The 14,868-nt window shown below is 36.4% G+C and overlaps 1 protein-coding gene across 5 annotated transcripts in view; it reads left to right on the top strand.

The window, feature by feature from the left end:
• The window catches only part of CBLB (Cbl proto-oncogene B), a 116,691-nt gene that overhangs the window by 4,185 nt on the left and 97,638 nt on the right, over nt 1–14,868 (top strand). For all 5 annotated transcript variants that reach the window (XM_085546118.1, XM_015877632.3, XM_085546131.1 and 2 more), the window contains exon 3: nt 5,791–6,041. In XM_085546118.1, the coding sequence (XP_085402244.1) occupies nt 5,791–6,041 (251 nt within the window). The remainder of the gene's footprint in view (nt 1–5,790; nt 6,042–14,868) is intronic.

The raw sequence follows: 14,868 nt of genomic DNA, 5'->3' as shown, positions 1-14,868 counted from the left end.
TCATAACCACAGTATTTTTCAGTATACTACCTGGTTGTAGTTGATATGAGGCTTTATGTCTGTGTAGATTATTTGTGGATAAGTCTTTAAACAGAGCAATGTGAGCTTCTCCTTTCCTAATCGGAACAAAGTAGACATGACTTTTCAAAGTCAGGTGTTCTTCTGGGTGCGTAATGTAAGCATTGTTAATTTGTATTCTACCAGCATGGAAACATATGGTACAGTTACAACACAATAGATGTTCAACAATTGCTTACTGCTTGCTCAGCTGTAAGATTGGTTGCTGGTCACTTCCAAATATATTTTGATGAGAAGCCTTCTTTCAGGGGATTTATAGAATCCTTAGACTTGGAGAGGACCTTTGAAGGCCATCTAGTCCAACTCTCCTGCAATGAACGGTGACATCCACAGCTCAATCAGCTTGCTCAGAGGCTCATTCAGCCTGGCTTTGAAATTCTCCAGGAAGGGGTATCCATCACATCTCTTGGCAACCTGTTCCAGTGCCCCCTCTCACCCTAGAAGACTCTTTTCCCTACATCTAACCTAAATCTATTCTCTTTAAGCTTGAAACTGCTTTTCCTTGTCCTATCAGAACAGGCCTTGCTGGGGAGTCCTTTTCCTTCTTTCTCCTAACTCTATTTTAGATGTTGAATGGCCACTATCAGGTCACCTCAGAGCCTTCTCTTCTCCAGGCTGAACAGCCCCAGCTCTCTTAGCCTGTCCCTGTGGGGGAAATGTTCCATCCCTTGGATCACTTTTGTGGCCTTTCTCTGGATGTGCTCTGATAGGTCCGTGCCTCTCCTGTACTGAGGACTCCACATGTGGATGCAGTACTCCAGGTGAGGCCCTACCAGCACCAAGCAGAGGGGCAGGATCACCTTGTGCTGCTGGCTGTGTTGTTGGCCATGCTATTTTTTTAATACAGCCCAGGATACATCTAGCTTTCTGGGCTATGAAGACATGCTTCTGGCTCATGTCCAGCTTGCTGTCCACCAGTAACAACCAGGTCCTTTTCAATAGGGCTGTGCTTGATCCTTTCATCTTTCAGCTTGTTCCCCAGTGTAGTAGATATTGCCTTGACTCACGTGCAAGACCTTGCACTTGCCTTTGTTGAACCTCATGATGTTCTCTTGTACCCATTGCTTAAACCTGTCTAGGTCCGTCTGGATGGTATCACACCCTTCTGAAGTGTTGTGCACACTCCACAGTGGAAAATAAAATTCTGTACATTTAATGTAATTTCTGGCTGGAATGAAGTATACGTTGATGGGGCATCATCCTTGTGCTTAATTTATTTTCTTGATTCACCCCTCTCTTGTTATGTCTTCATAATTGTTAGCACTGTGTGTTGTGTTTTTTCTGAAGAATGGTTTTGGCATCTTCAGAGCTTCACTTGTGTTATTTTGTGTTACGCTTTTTAATACTTTGACTTCTTTTTTGTACAGTGTGACAGAAGATAGTAGATCAGTAGAGACTTTCGAGGTGCAGCTTTGGGAGTGCAAGAGTACTGAAGCTCTGATTTAGTCTATTCAAAGCAGCTGAAAACAATGCTTAGCAGATCTGCTTGTTAGGTACTGTTTTAGCTGTGCTGTTTTCCTTTCATTGTCCTTGACTAGCATTAGGTGTTTAAATGGGTCCCTCTTTAAGTTGAAAGAGGGTAGATTTAGGTTGGATGTTAGGGGGAAGTTCTTCACTAGGAGAGTGGTTAGGCCCTGGAACAGGCTGCCCAGGGAGGCTGTGGATGCCCCGTCCTTGGAGGTGTTCAAGGCCAGGGGCCCTGGGCAACCTGACCTAGTAAATGTGTATGTTTGGTGGCCCTGCCAGGCAGGGGGGTTGGAACTACATGATCCTTGAGGTCCCTTCCAACCCGGATCATTTTGTGATTCTGTTGGGGCTGCTATACTTTGCTCGAGTAAAAGTTATTTTGTCATACCATTGTAAGGCTTTGTCATACCACTGTAAGGCTTTCAGCTTTGCAGTAAGAAGTGACTAAAAGTTACAGCTTTCTCAAACGAGTCCATTGTCTCAGGAGAAGGGCCATCCGTTATTCTCATATCTGAAGATGTTGTGGATTAAAGCTTTAAAACTGCTGTCAAGTATGTTCAAATTGAAGACTAGCTCTTTTGTGTGTGTGTGTTTTTGGGAGACAGATGTTATTGTAGTGTTGTTTTTTCTTCCCCCTAGACTAGATCAGAGAATACTTGTCTGGAGGTTTTTGAATTAACTGTTTCAAAGTCTGTTTCTGTTAGATTAGGGTAATCTTCTAGTTATTCACAGATAGAATTGCTCTCTATTGTTCCTGTAGGTCTGAAGGATATACTTGAATTTACACTGAGATAGTGGATGGAGCTTAGCTTCTCTAAGTTTACCTCAGTGGGAGAGACATTGCTTTGTAACTCACTACATGATTGCTTTTCTTCTCTTTTCTTTTGAGACTGCTTGATAAATATATACATGCTTGCTTTTAGTCACAGCTATACACAAATCATGCAGTGATATGATGTGTCCACTGATGAAGTGTTGGTGAGGACCATTCTGTAGCATGGAGTTTTTTAGTTTGATTTCTTTGTTTGGCTTTGAGTCCTGTTTTCTTTTGAAGAAAGTTATGTATGCCACTTCTGTGGAATGGTAAATCTTTGCGTCAGCAGTTGTCACTTCTTATTGCTTGCTTTTAATTGTGAACTGCTGTAGTACGTGTCAGGACATCCTGACTCTGGAAACCATATGGTCTACCAGCCATTTCTTTACAAACTGACTTCCTTTGGGCTGAAACTTTGTGCACTCTATAAAAGCAATGAAAGCCTTTTAGTACTTATGTGGACCCCAACTCTAACTAAGAATTAGCTGTTTTTTTCTTCACTAAGAATGCATGAAGCTAGTTAAGCTCTCTAATGCAATTTTTTGTATGACTTTCTTAAAGACTTGTTCTGAAAATGAGAGTTCTGCTAATGTTTCACATTTATTTCTATAAGTTAACGAGAAGACATAGTTTGGTAAACCGTGACCACAGGATCTTGTTCTGATGTGTGTGTTTGTGACTAATGTCACCAGGCTGAAAAATATTTTCTAGAACATCTGAAAGAGAAAATAATTCTTCACTTTAACTGGATGTTCTTTTTGTGTTTGAATGGACTCACTGTTTAAAATGCAACATTCAGCAGAAGCAATTTTTTTTTAATCCAGGATAAGCAATTATTTTTAATTGTAGTTTAGTATATACAAAGTCATTCACATTCTGCTTGTTGACACATCTGATTGAAAATACAGACTTCAGAAAGAGAGTTAATTCTTTGATCATGAGATTTAAGAAAAGTGGGGATAAATAAGCAATTAAAATGATTGCAGCCTTCTCTGCTTGTAGTCTCTTCTCATTGCTGATTATTTTCCTGAGTAAATATTTTCTTCCCTTAAGCTGTTATTTTTTGTTACTGTGCTTCTTGCTGCAGAAGGTTGTACCATCTAATCAGTGATATTGATTGGTGGCATCTGTAGTTTGCTTTGAGAGAATGTCTGTCTTTATTGATTTACGTTTTTATTAAATCAGAAGTTGCAGAAAACAAAAGTTCACATGAAAATTGCAGACCTTTTTCATAAGGGTTTCTCTGGGAAAATTGTACTTCTTTCTTTGGGATTACAGTTCTTTCCTAACTCTACTGCAGAAAGAAATTCTTGTGTTCTATGTATATGACTTTCAAGTCTGTCTGCACATGTGAAATGCTCATATTTATGAAATCTGCTTAATTTCTTCATAACAAAAAAACGTGTGTAATACTCCTTTTTAAGTCTTTTGTTAGCGCCTTTCTTCATCACTCAGGCAACCTGCTTACTTGAAATGTAATTCATAAAGTTGCTTCTGAATCCTTCAGAGCAAGTATGATCTTCTATATCTGTTTATTCTCTTATCCAGAAGCTGCTATATTTTCCATCAGTAAGTTCAGGTTTTTTTGTCTGACCTTTAAAGAATACCACCATATCCAGCCTATGTTCTTTGAGAACGTTACTGTGGGCATCTGCCAACCCATGGTTTTGACTGTGATATTCTGATAGCATTCTCCTTAACACATTATATCTAAACATCTTTTCTAAGTCTCTCATGGTTGTGGTTTGCAGCTCCAGAATTCATCACTCACTCGTGAGATTACCAAACATCTTCATGCTTTGCTTCTTTTTATTCCCCTCCATCTTTCTCTTCGTCTTAGGAGGCATTCCTTTATGATCCCCTTATTCTGTAGCTTGTCTTGAAGATCTGCTGTTTAAACCCAGCAGTATCTAACACACTGAACTGCTCTCTACCATGTTGAACTGTGCTGTGTTCATGTCCTCATGCTTGCCTGTATCCATCTGCTGTCTTTTTGTTTCCCACTGAGACTGTAAATTTCTCTGTGGGAAGGACTGTCTCTTTTACAGTACATCAAATGGATTTCTGATCCATTATAGTCTAGTATGTGAAAGAGCCATAAATCACTGAAGTAACAGTGGATCAGTAATATGAGGGGAACTGTTGCAAATATCATGTTTTAAATACTTTCTACGAATGGTATTTGTGTTTCTGTAGTACAAATGAGTTTGTACTGTTCTAATAGCACTAGACATATATAGTTCTTATTTTTTTAACTTGCCAGTGCTTGACTTCTGTCCATTCTTCTATCTCTACTTCTTTAATCATGGTCACAGTTACCTAAATCTTGTTGTGTGATATGTTTTGGTGTATGTTTTGTTCTAAAAAGGAAAGAATTATGTTTTCACTTGACTGTAATGCATGAAAGTCTGTTAGTTCTTAATGACCAGGTCGAGAAACTGGGAGAGGAGGTAGCAATATAGATTTGAGTTTACAAAGGGATCTATCTGAACAGATATTCCTCCTTGCCTCCTTCCCTGAAATACTCAAAACTGTGCGCTTTTTTAAAGGTGATGTATTACTAGGAACTGAAGTCTTTTTTTCAGTAGTATTAAGAAACTTTTACAACCTTGTTAGTTATCTCAACAACCTTGTTAGTTGTCTCAAAAGAATAGTCAATGTAACTAGTATATGCTGTGACAATGCCTAGATGATATGTAAGAAGTTCTTATGTACCAGGGGATTATTTTTCTTAGAGGTATATGCACGCAGGTATGCAAGTGTAGAATTCATCCCTCTGTGGTGTTTTAGTTGAGCTTGGGTAACTCAACTGTATCGATACAACAGCATTCAAAACCTGTTAGTTTTGATTCCTTCACTTCCAACAGAACAAACTATCAGATAAAATAGGTAGCAAAGAGGTAATTACTTTAAATATGGATGTGTTCTGGAAGCAAAAACAGTACCACCTTCTTCCAGAAACATTTCCAGCGAAGACTCAAATAAAAGTATTCAATTCATCTGAGGCTTTTTATTTTTCTTTGAATACTATATTCAGTTATTTTTTCATGCGATTTAGGAAGGTAATGATTCCAACTCTGTGAACATGTTATTCTTCTATTACTATGAAACTGTTCTTGCCATGACTTGCAATACTGTGTTTTGCTAGTGTACCTCCTGCCATATAGTGAGCAGGCAAAGTTTTTTTTTTTCCTTTAAAAGCTATACAAGCAAACTATGTTTGTCATAGATGTGACAGCATTATGTCAAACTTGATTTCCTTTGACATCAGAGGCTGTGTTGAGATTTCATGGAATATAAATGAGGTAGGACTCAATTCTTCGTTTCTGAAATCTGGATGAATGTGCTTGTGCATTTTAAGATGTCAGGTCTTCTTTTTTTGCCCCCAATGTATTTATTGTCTTTTAAAATTCACTTATTTTTGCTTGTAGGTAAGACTGTGCCAAAACCCAAAGCTTCAACTCAAAAACAGCCCGCCTTACATTCTTGACATTTTACCAGACACCTATCAACATTTGCGACTTATACTGAGCAAATATGATGACAACCAAAAACTGGCACAGCTCAGTGAGAACGAGTATTTTAAAATCTACATTGATAGTCTCATGAAAAAATCAAAGCGGGCTATAAGACTCTTCAAAGAAGGGAAGGAAAGAATGTATGAGGAGCAGTCACAGGACAGGTAAGAGAAACATTTAAATATAAAGTAGATTTTCTGATCAGTCTGCATTCTTAACGCTGTTTATCTGCAACTATTGTCTTCATTTTTTTAAATTATTTTTGAAGAGCAGAAATATTTATTGTTTGGATTCATTGGCCCTGTGTGTCAAACAATAATTTGCTGCGTTTGTTTGGCTGCGTGCTCTTATCTGTCACTTTGCGACCTTTAAAACCAAGAGCACTTCCTTCATAAAACATTAATTTCATTGTAATTACTTGTTCGCAAGGCCTTTACAGTATGTAGTTATCTCTGTGGCACGGAGTGAGTGACTGGCATCTGGTCTGAGCTTGACCTCCCTACCTCACTCCTTAAAATTATGGGATCCATAATGAATGTTGACATAGAGCTTTCACGAGTGGTGAATTGGAACAAAATATTATTCATGTTTTTGAGATACTGTACGATATTAGCATGAGGTGATGCTAATGTTAGTTGGTGCTGAGAAGTCTGTTCAGAAACCTAATGGATTCCTGATTTGCAGTGTTTCCATTTTAATAACTAGGATGAGTGTCTACTTTGTGTACTTTTTCAGTGATGGGTAAGAAGGTTATTAATATTTTATATTAGTACGTGTAATTTTCAAAATGATATTTCAAGGATTTCTGTGGAATAATCTGCAGTTTTGTTTTGCGAAGGGATACAGCTGTGATGTGACAATTGGCATCTGTTGTTTGTGATATATATTTAGACTTATAGATGGTGAACGGACAAATTGTATCCCTGCTGTTTGCACCTGAGCATACAGATAGGTTTGTGGTATAGTTTCAGGGCTGGTGAAGATGGTGGTAGAAGCAGTGAAATGTCCATGTTGCTGTTAATGTCACTACTGTTGTGTTTGACTGATACGCATGTTCTTTCTACATATTTAGTAATGATTGTATCTACTTAGTATACAGTGGTTGTCCTACTTTGCTTGATAACTTACCTGAAGCTTACTATATAAGGATTTTTATTTTGGGGAAGAATTTAAAGGCCCTTTGATTGTGACAGTACTTAATACAATTTACCTAACAGGATCAAAAGTGCAGTTCAGACCATTTGAGTGATGAGTATAAATGTTGATGTGTTCTGTTTGAATTCCTAAGTACAATAAAAGCTTTCATTTAGGTGCAGCTTTACTAGAACTTCTGGAAGTATTGTTTAGCTCTGAGCCTATGGTGTCTTCCCTTAATAACCTATATTTGTTGTACATACAAACGTCATTGTTTTGCAGAGGAAATAAGGACTTTTTATGGTAAGGGAAATCTAACATAAATGACTGCATTATGTAAACAGGTTTTATTTTAACTTCCCTATGGTGCACGAAGCACAAGATAACATTTACTTGCGGATTTACTTCCAGTTAGCAATAAATTAAAGTCAATTTCAATGTAACTTTTTCAAAAGCATACTGCCATAAGCACTGAGCAGGCGTCCTAAACAATGTTCCAGGAACTCTATCTAGCTGCTAGAATTGCTGAGTTGCTTTCTTCTTTTTAGCATCCCACTTCCCTTTCTGCTTAAGAGTGACAGTGGCAATTCAAGGATGTCTTATGTAAAGCAGACAATTGTTGAAGAAGGTGCAGTTAGTGTATTTACTCTCATTTACTGGGTTCATTTTTTATGAGGAGACTGGGGAGGAAGGATTTAAAAAGAAAACAGTAATGATGTGCAATGATTCACATTGCTCTTTTAATTTGTATTAGGGAAGGAGATATTTATGTTGCCAGATAGATACAGAGTTTGAAGCTTGAGGAAGGAAATGTAATAGGAATGGGTTTTGTATTAAAACAGCTAGATGTATTTGCTCCGTAAGGTGGATTCTGATGTACAGCAGAAACTAAGGCTGGAATGTTTAAACAAAAAATAACAGAAGCGTTGTTCCAGCAGTTTATGCCTCATGTCAAGTTAAAGTATACGTCTTCGACTTAAGTGTCACTTCTTCATCTCCTGGCAATGTTTTGTCTGTATGCATGTCGTAGTTTTAAGTTGAATGAGTGTACACTCATTTGCTCAAGCCCTTGTGACTATATATCTGCTTCCTCTTTGTGCTTTGACATACATAATCATTTCAACTCTTGGTAAGTTAGTAAAAGAAGCTGTCCATTCAGCTTCTTCACTTCAAAATGTTTGCATTAACCTGAGTAATTCAGTTGTTTATGAAGAAAACACATGAGTGACGATTTAAATATTTTTCAAGATTTTTTTTAAAAAAGGCAGTCAAATTGAAGTGTAGTCGATATTTAATAAAAACAAACCCAAAAGCCTTTGATATGGTAACACCTGGCCAGTTTTTCTGGTTTTCAATCTTGCTTTCTTGTTTTCTGTCAGCGTCTCTGTGGTAGGTGGATGGAAAGGTCATTGCTTCCCTCCCTGTCTCACCCCAACAACTGGCTCCATTTGGAAATGTTCTTGCTTTGTATTTGAATGGTGTGTTTGGTAATCTGTCGGTGTTATTGAATAATCTTTTAACTTTTCCTAATGGTGATACGTTTAGGATTCAGAGCCAATATACATTTGATTTTTGTCTTCTCTCTGGTAACACAGAAGTTTTTTGTGGACAACTTCATTAATTTTAGTTCTCAAGGATGCCGTGAATGGATTAGGGTAGAGTGCTAGCCAGAATGCCTATAAATGACTAAAACCTAGAGCCTAGATTGTAGCACTGCTGCCTTTCTACATTAATACATTCAATCTCATGTGATAGGCATTTGAGTGGTTGGTGCCCCTATTTTGTGTTTGTTTGTTTTTGCTTTTTTTTTTTAAAGACAAATGGTAGAAAGCAGAGCGCGTGTGGCTTACAAGTTTAACAAGCAGTTATTTCTGTGAAGTCTAAACTTTCATTTGTGTTCTGGACACGTTTCTGAAATACAGAAAAAAAGTAAATACTGTAGGTAGGCAGTTCTTAAAGATAAATGTTTGCCAGGTGTTGAAAGTAGGCACGAAAGTTACAGTGGTGAGAATAGAGGAGAAATATAGTGGCAACTAGGAGATTACATTTGAAATCATTCAAGATGTTGAAATTTGAGTCTTTGAAACCAACAAAACCTTTCCTCAGTAAGGGAGACAAATGTGAGCTTCCCTGTAGTTACCTATGGATTGTGTCCTTGGAAGGGTACATCTTGAGATGGAATTTTTCATTGAATACTTTAGCATTTCTGGGACAAGTGAAAATGTGAAACCAGTGCTTGTTTGTATTTTATGAATCTTCTAAGTGCTACTTAATTCAACCAGAATTAGTTGGCTGCTTGGCTTTAAATGGCACTACAGAGGTGGAATTGGATGACAATATGAACATTAAGTTGTGGGCAACATGGTTAAAGCTGAAAAGATTAGAAGCATTGAGGTTGGTTTGAGGGTGAAGTACGAGGAGTATGTAGGAAGATAATGAAGACCCTCAAGATGATCACAGCGTTCTTCTTCCCTACAGAAAGTCTAAATTTGCTTGCTCTTTTTGCTGCTTGGTATCTTGAAAGAGACTGCCTGTTTCTAGATTGACTTAAGGGCTTTATTAGCACAGAGCTCTTTTTGTTTCCTTGGGAGATCTTTATACCTTCAGGTCATGTAATAGTTCAGATTCTTCTTATTCGCTGTTCTTGCATTCCTTTGCCATGTGAAGCGGTGAATTAGTGTGTTTACAAGGTACTCCCTTTTTTTCCCTTCAGTTTGTATTGACACTTGAGTGCAGTTAAAGTTCTTGAATCAAGTCCCTGAACTGACATATCAAAGTACAGAGTATTCTCAGTAAAGACCTTTCTACTGCTTACTATGAAAGCACAGGTTTGATAAGAATTTATGAGGCTTATAACTTGGTTTGCTTTGTAACTTGATTGCATCTTCAGACAGAGGAGACTGAGAAAAGAATAAGGAAGCGTGTACTTCTAGTTTAAGATAACTTTCTTGGACAGGTTAAGATTGTTTTGGTGATGGTTTTATTATTTTTTGAACGTCTCCTGTATTTATTAAATAATTATAGTGGCTTTTTTAAAGAGCCAGTTGACCATTGGTCAACCTCTGTTAAGTAACTTGATAGTTGTTGGATTGTAGCCTTCACCAAGGTTTGAAGTGGAAGTTGTGATGTTTTTGTGAAAGCTATTAGTGCTTTGAGAATCATCTGGTTTGTCCATTTTCTACTCATTTTGTTTTGCTGGACTTCAGTAAATTGTGCTCCAAACATTATAAGAGCTACTAGTCTGTTGTCTAACATGATCTGTAAACTTCTATATTGTATCAACATTAATTAGATAAAAGAAAGCAATCAATGCATTTAATTTTGCTGAAGTTGAACTAAAAAATCTTAGAGTCTTTCCACTATTGTATGTAGGTATCTTTTTTTTAGGTGATTCCACCACTACAGTTTATGGAGAAGCAGCAGCAGTCTTGTCCTTGGGGAAAACAGATGCTTTCTATGTATAACCTATAATATCACAATTAGCAGTGGAACTTGGTATTGGTCTGTTAAAATGAGGAGGCTTCTGACAGGAAAAAAAGTGCATAATTGACTGGACTGGGAGAAGGAAATTGGTTGTTTTTTGAATGTTTTTATATTATGTTGAATTTTTACCCCTTTTCTCCCTATTTCTTGTGATGTAAAACTTGATGTAAACCAAAAGAAATTTAATAAACCTGAGCCATATGAGTAACTGAGCGTTAATGCAAATCCAGTGAAATGTATGCCATTTGCTATTTTTTGGTTTAGTCTAAATTAAATAAGGAATGTTATGCAAACAGGCCTTTAAGACAAAGAAACTCTTATTGCAGAGGGCAGGTGAGAACACATGGAGGTTACAGATGGTATGGCAGTGTTATGACAGCTTGTTCTCAGTATAAAAGCAAATAGGTTGTATGACTCCAGTTTAAGCCTGTATTTCAATTTTCAGGTGTTTTTGATTGTTTTCACTATTTGAGAGGGTGTTATGTTATAGTAGTATTATTATCCAAATAACATAGAGTCAACTATTTATTCATATTACTGGGGAAGATGGCCTTAAAAACCACAGAAGATCCTAAATAAGAAAAATAATGTTTTCAAAATTATCAAAATTGATTTAGATCCTCTATTCATATTGAGTTAATGAAAGAGGGGCAATATGTGCTTCACTTTTACATTGCTCTCTCATAAAATCAGACTATATATTAATAGAAAATACTCTTTTGGATGTTTTCTTGTGAGTAATGTGATATTGCCATCTATGCAGAATTTATCTGTGAGGGAATATATGCAGTCTTATCTACTCATTGTTCTACTTTGTATAATAACTTGTGCCCGTGTTAAATTTTGTATGGTAACACTGCCAAATTATGGTGTGCAGCATTTATACCTACTGTGTGTAGAGGTGAAAGCTTTCAAAAAGCACCAAGTTATGAGGAACCAATCCTCACGTCTTGATCAAAAATCAGGCTAAAATGCAAGCTTTCTGTAAATGGAAACCTGTAGTGTGTAGCCATACTGAATAGGAAATTACCCTAATCTGAAAAGAAAAGGAAATTAAGAGTTCTGATGATCACAAATGAAACTGAATTGAATTCAGAGTGAGAATGAGCTATTGATGGAGATAATGGAGAAAAATGCCATTTACATTTGTTGAAGTGTGACGTGCAAAAAAGAGTAGAGACTACTTTGTAATTGTTTGACAGAAGTAAGCTTCTCTTCTTCATTCTCTATTTCTTCTTCAGTATGAGTTGAGTGAATTTGTTACCTTCAAGGTGGCACAAGAGAGTTGGTGTAATTGTTTAGTAAGTTGCATGTACATGGGCCATTCTTGGTCAGTGGCTGCCCATTCTTTTGAATTGTCCTCCCAGATTCTGTAATATTATGTATGCAATATAGTGAATGTCTTTTTTTGGTTTTGAGCACTAAAGGATGCATTATTAAAATAGCAATAGGATTGGAGGGAATGGCCTCAAGTTACGTCAGGGGAGGTTCAGATTACGTATTAAGAAAAATTTATTCTCTGGAAGAGTGATCAAGTACTCAAACAGGCTGCTTAGAGGTTGAGTCACCATCCCTGCAGGTGTTCAAGAAATGTTTAGCTGTGGCACTAAGGTATATGGTATAGTACCATAGTTTTCTTAGATTTCTCATGTCAGAACTAACCTGTTTTTAATGAAATCTCTTACTAGTAATGTGCTTGTTAACCAATTGTTTTTTTTTTATTTTGTGTAAAGTGAAATATATAGGAGGATGTGTTAGCAAATATCTTGACAGATCAAAAAAATTGATGAGCAAATAATTTGTCACATACTTCTGCATAAATACTGAGTTCATTGTTCTTTCTTGTATGGCTATTGTGAAGCTAAACTTGATTATGTACTTTTCTAGTGTTATCTAACATAATACACTAAAGCCTTAACTGTAGCAGGTGTGTAAGAAACAAAGATTTGGGGAATATAAAATGGATGGTTGTAATCAGTGGTGAATTTTAGTTCAACTAAGATCCTCTATATAGGGATCTATTTAAAAATTAGTAAAAAGCTTTCATTTGTTAATATGCTGTAGTCAGACAGTGCAAATTTAATTTCATCCTAATGTTAATAATACTGGTGTATATAAAGAATGAATTTCACAGCCATATCTCATTTTATATGCTAACCCCGGTGTTGCATCTATATTGTATAAGATAAATATGATTCTGATAAAGAAGAGTACCAAATAATAAGCTATGGAAGTCTTATCACCTCATCATTAATTGTTCTCTACCTCTTGAGGCCTAAAATATTATGTAGTGTTTACACAGAAATGAGAGTAGGGATGATGTAGATGTTCTCAAAAGTACTTGGCATATTGAAGAATTATGTTAGACTCTGTGATGGTGGCAGAAATAAAGGCTTGGTTAAAACTGAATTGAATAAATGTGTATCTTAATGAGCCACTTTAGTTGTGCCTGGAGGTCCAGCCTTCACTCTTTTTCTGTTACTAGTTGACTAACTTGTTCACAGAACTCAAACCTACGTGTACCTACTAAAAAAAATCTGTGATCATTCCATAACTTGTATAGAGGGTTATTCTGTAAAAAGTCTGTTATTACCTATACTGATAATTGAGAAACATGTTAATAACCTTAATGTCTTGTATGTCTCAGTCCTCAGTGTCATCTTAAGGGATTTGCTATCCTCTTTTTGTCCAAAAAGGAAAGGAAAAAAAAAATCATTAACCTTGATCAACTCTATATTAGAGACATTCTTTCCTTTTTAAGAGGAGATTAGTTAATTTGTTAGGTGTTACTCTTTAACTGTAATATCTTGGGCAATACTATATTGTTTAAAAATGAAGGAGAAAGAATGTGCTTTTGTTATAAGTTAAAGGGCATCAATTCAATACAGACTAACTTATTAGCATTTGATTTCAATCTGTTCCAGTTGAAAGTAGTCTTTTGCCAAGGCAATATCCAGTGAACTGCTGTGAGTTGATTCTGAGTCATGAATGTCTATCGTGGGAAGTATGAAATGCAGGGTCAGTAATAAAACATCTCTTACCTAAGAGTATTTGTAAGATGAATGTTTAAATTTTGTTTAAAGCAGTCATTAATTTCTGAAAGCTTTCAGGTGTATGCCCATGAACAGTCCTTTAACTGCTGTCTAGTGGAAAAGTACGTAGACATGAAGAGTAACACCTTGAGATTTTTGCATGTCAACATTTTAAACTGCATGTAGAGCTGAAGGGGACTAGTCATTAAGTAACTTCTCAAAATTAAATGATTGTGTTTCCTAGATTATTTATTTGGGTTTTAATATCAGTGTCTGTGTTCACTGTTCTTACTTCTTGGAGAAAGCTTGGTAGTTTCAAAAGATAAATGAATGAACTACTGTAACCTTAAAGTTGTAAGCTTTAGCAAATTGAGCATGTAAGTCTTCCATCGACACAGAGAGAGCTTTAGAGGGTTAAAATGGATGTTTAATGAAGGCACAGAGCAACAAGTAGTGTGAAAATGATGTAGTTCAAGTATAGTGTATTGTTAAAACTCAGAAGTAAAGGTATCTATCACAACTCTTGAGCTTGTGTTCCAACTATTACATTTGTCATTAAAAGAACAAGATGGCTGTTGTCAACATCTACTCCCCAGTACACCAGTAAGAATGGAATAACTATTCAGTAGCTTAGCTTGTTGTTTTTTTTTTTAATATTTCCAAGTGTTTATTTTTAAAATACTAGAGAAAGGCAGTATTTTTGTAATGAAATATTGTCCTAACTTTCAGATGTGAAACCTTGAAATCTGAGAAATGTATGTTCAGTTGTTAGTCATTCTGGCAGAGTGGATCGTAACCTACAGACTATTGATATTTTCACTAGGATAGAGTTTTTGCACCTGTTTTATTTCTAGTTTGAGTTCTATTCTTATTCAAGTTATTTCTGTTTTCTCTGCTTATGTCGGTCATCGTAGGTCTCTTATGTCTGTTAAGAATTAGGATATTTAATTCACTGCAGCGCTTCCAGGTTTGATTAGAATAAAGAGTAGTATTTAGGATTCTGTGCCTTCTGGCTATAGCAGTAACAGCCTAATGGTGGATGACAGGAGCGCTGATAAAGGCTCGTGTCTGTTCTGACTTGGTACAAATTTTTAATCCACAGCTCCATCTTACTGACAGCTCCTTCCTGGTGGCCAGTGCTTTGTTGTTTCTACAGCTAAATGATTTGTGTTCTGTGCTCCAATTGGGGAAGAAAACACAGAAAATGTGGCACATGTATTGCCAGTTTTTTTTTTGTGTAGCTGAAGAAATCATGTGTCAACAGGGTGAAATGTTATCCCCACATACTCCTTTCAGATGAATTTGTGTAGTATAGGAGACTGGAAGATGAAAATCGTAATTA

Source organism: Coturnix japonica, chromosome 1, assembly GCF_054131305.1.
Source record: "Coturnix japonica strain WE chromosome 1, WE-NBRP24, whole genome shotgun sequence".
Lineage (NCBI taxonomy): Eukaryota > Metazoa > Chordata > Aves > Galliformes > Phasianidae > Coturnix > Coturnix japonica.
This window is presented reverse-complemented; position numbering and strand designations above follow the sequence as displayed.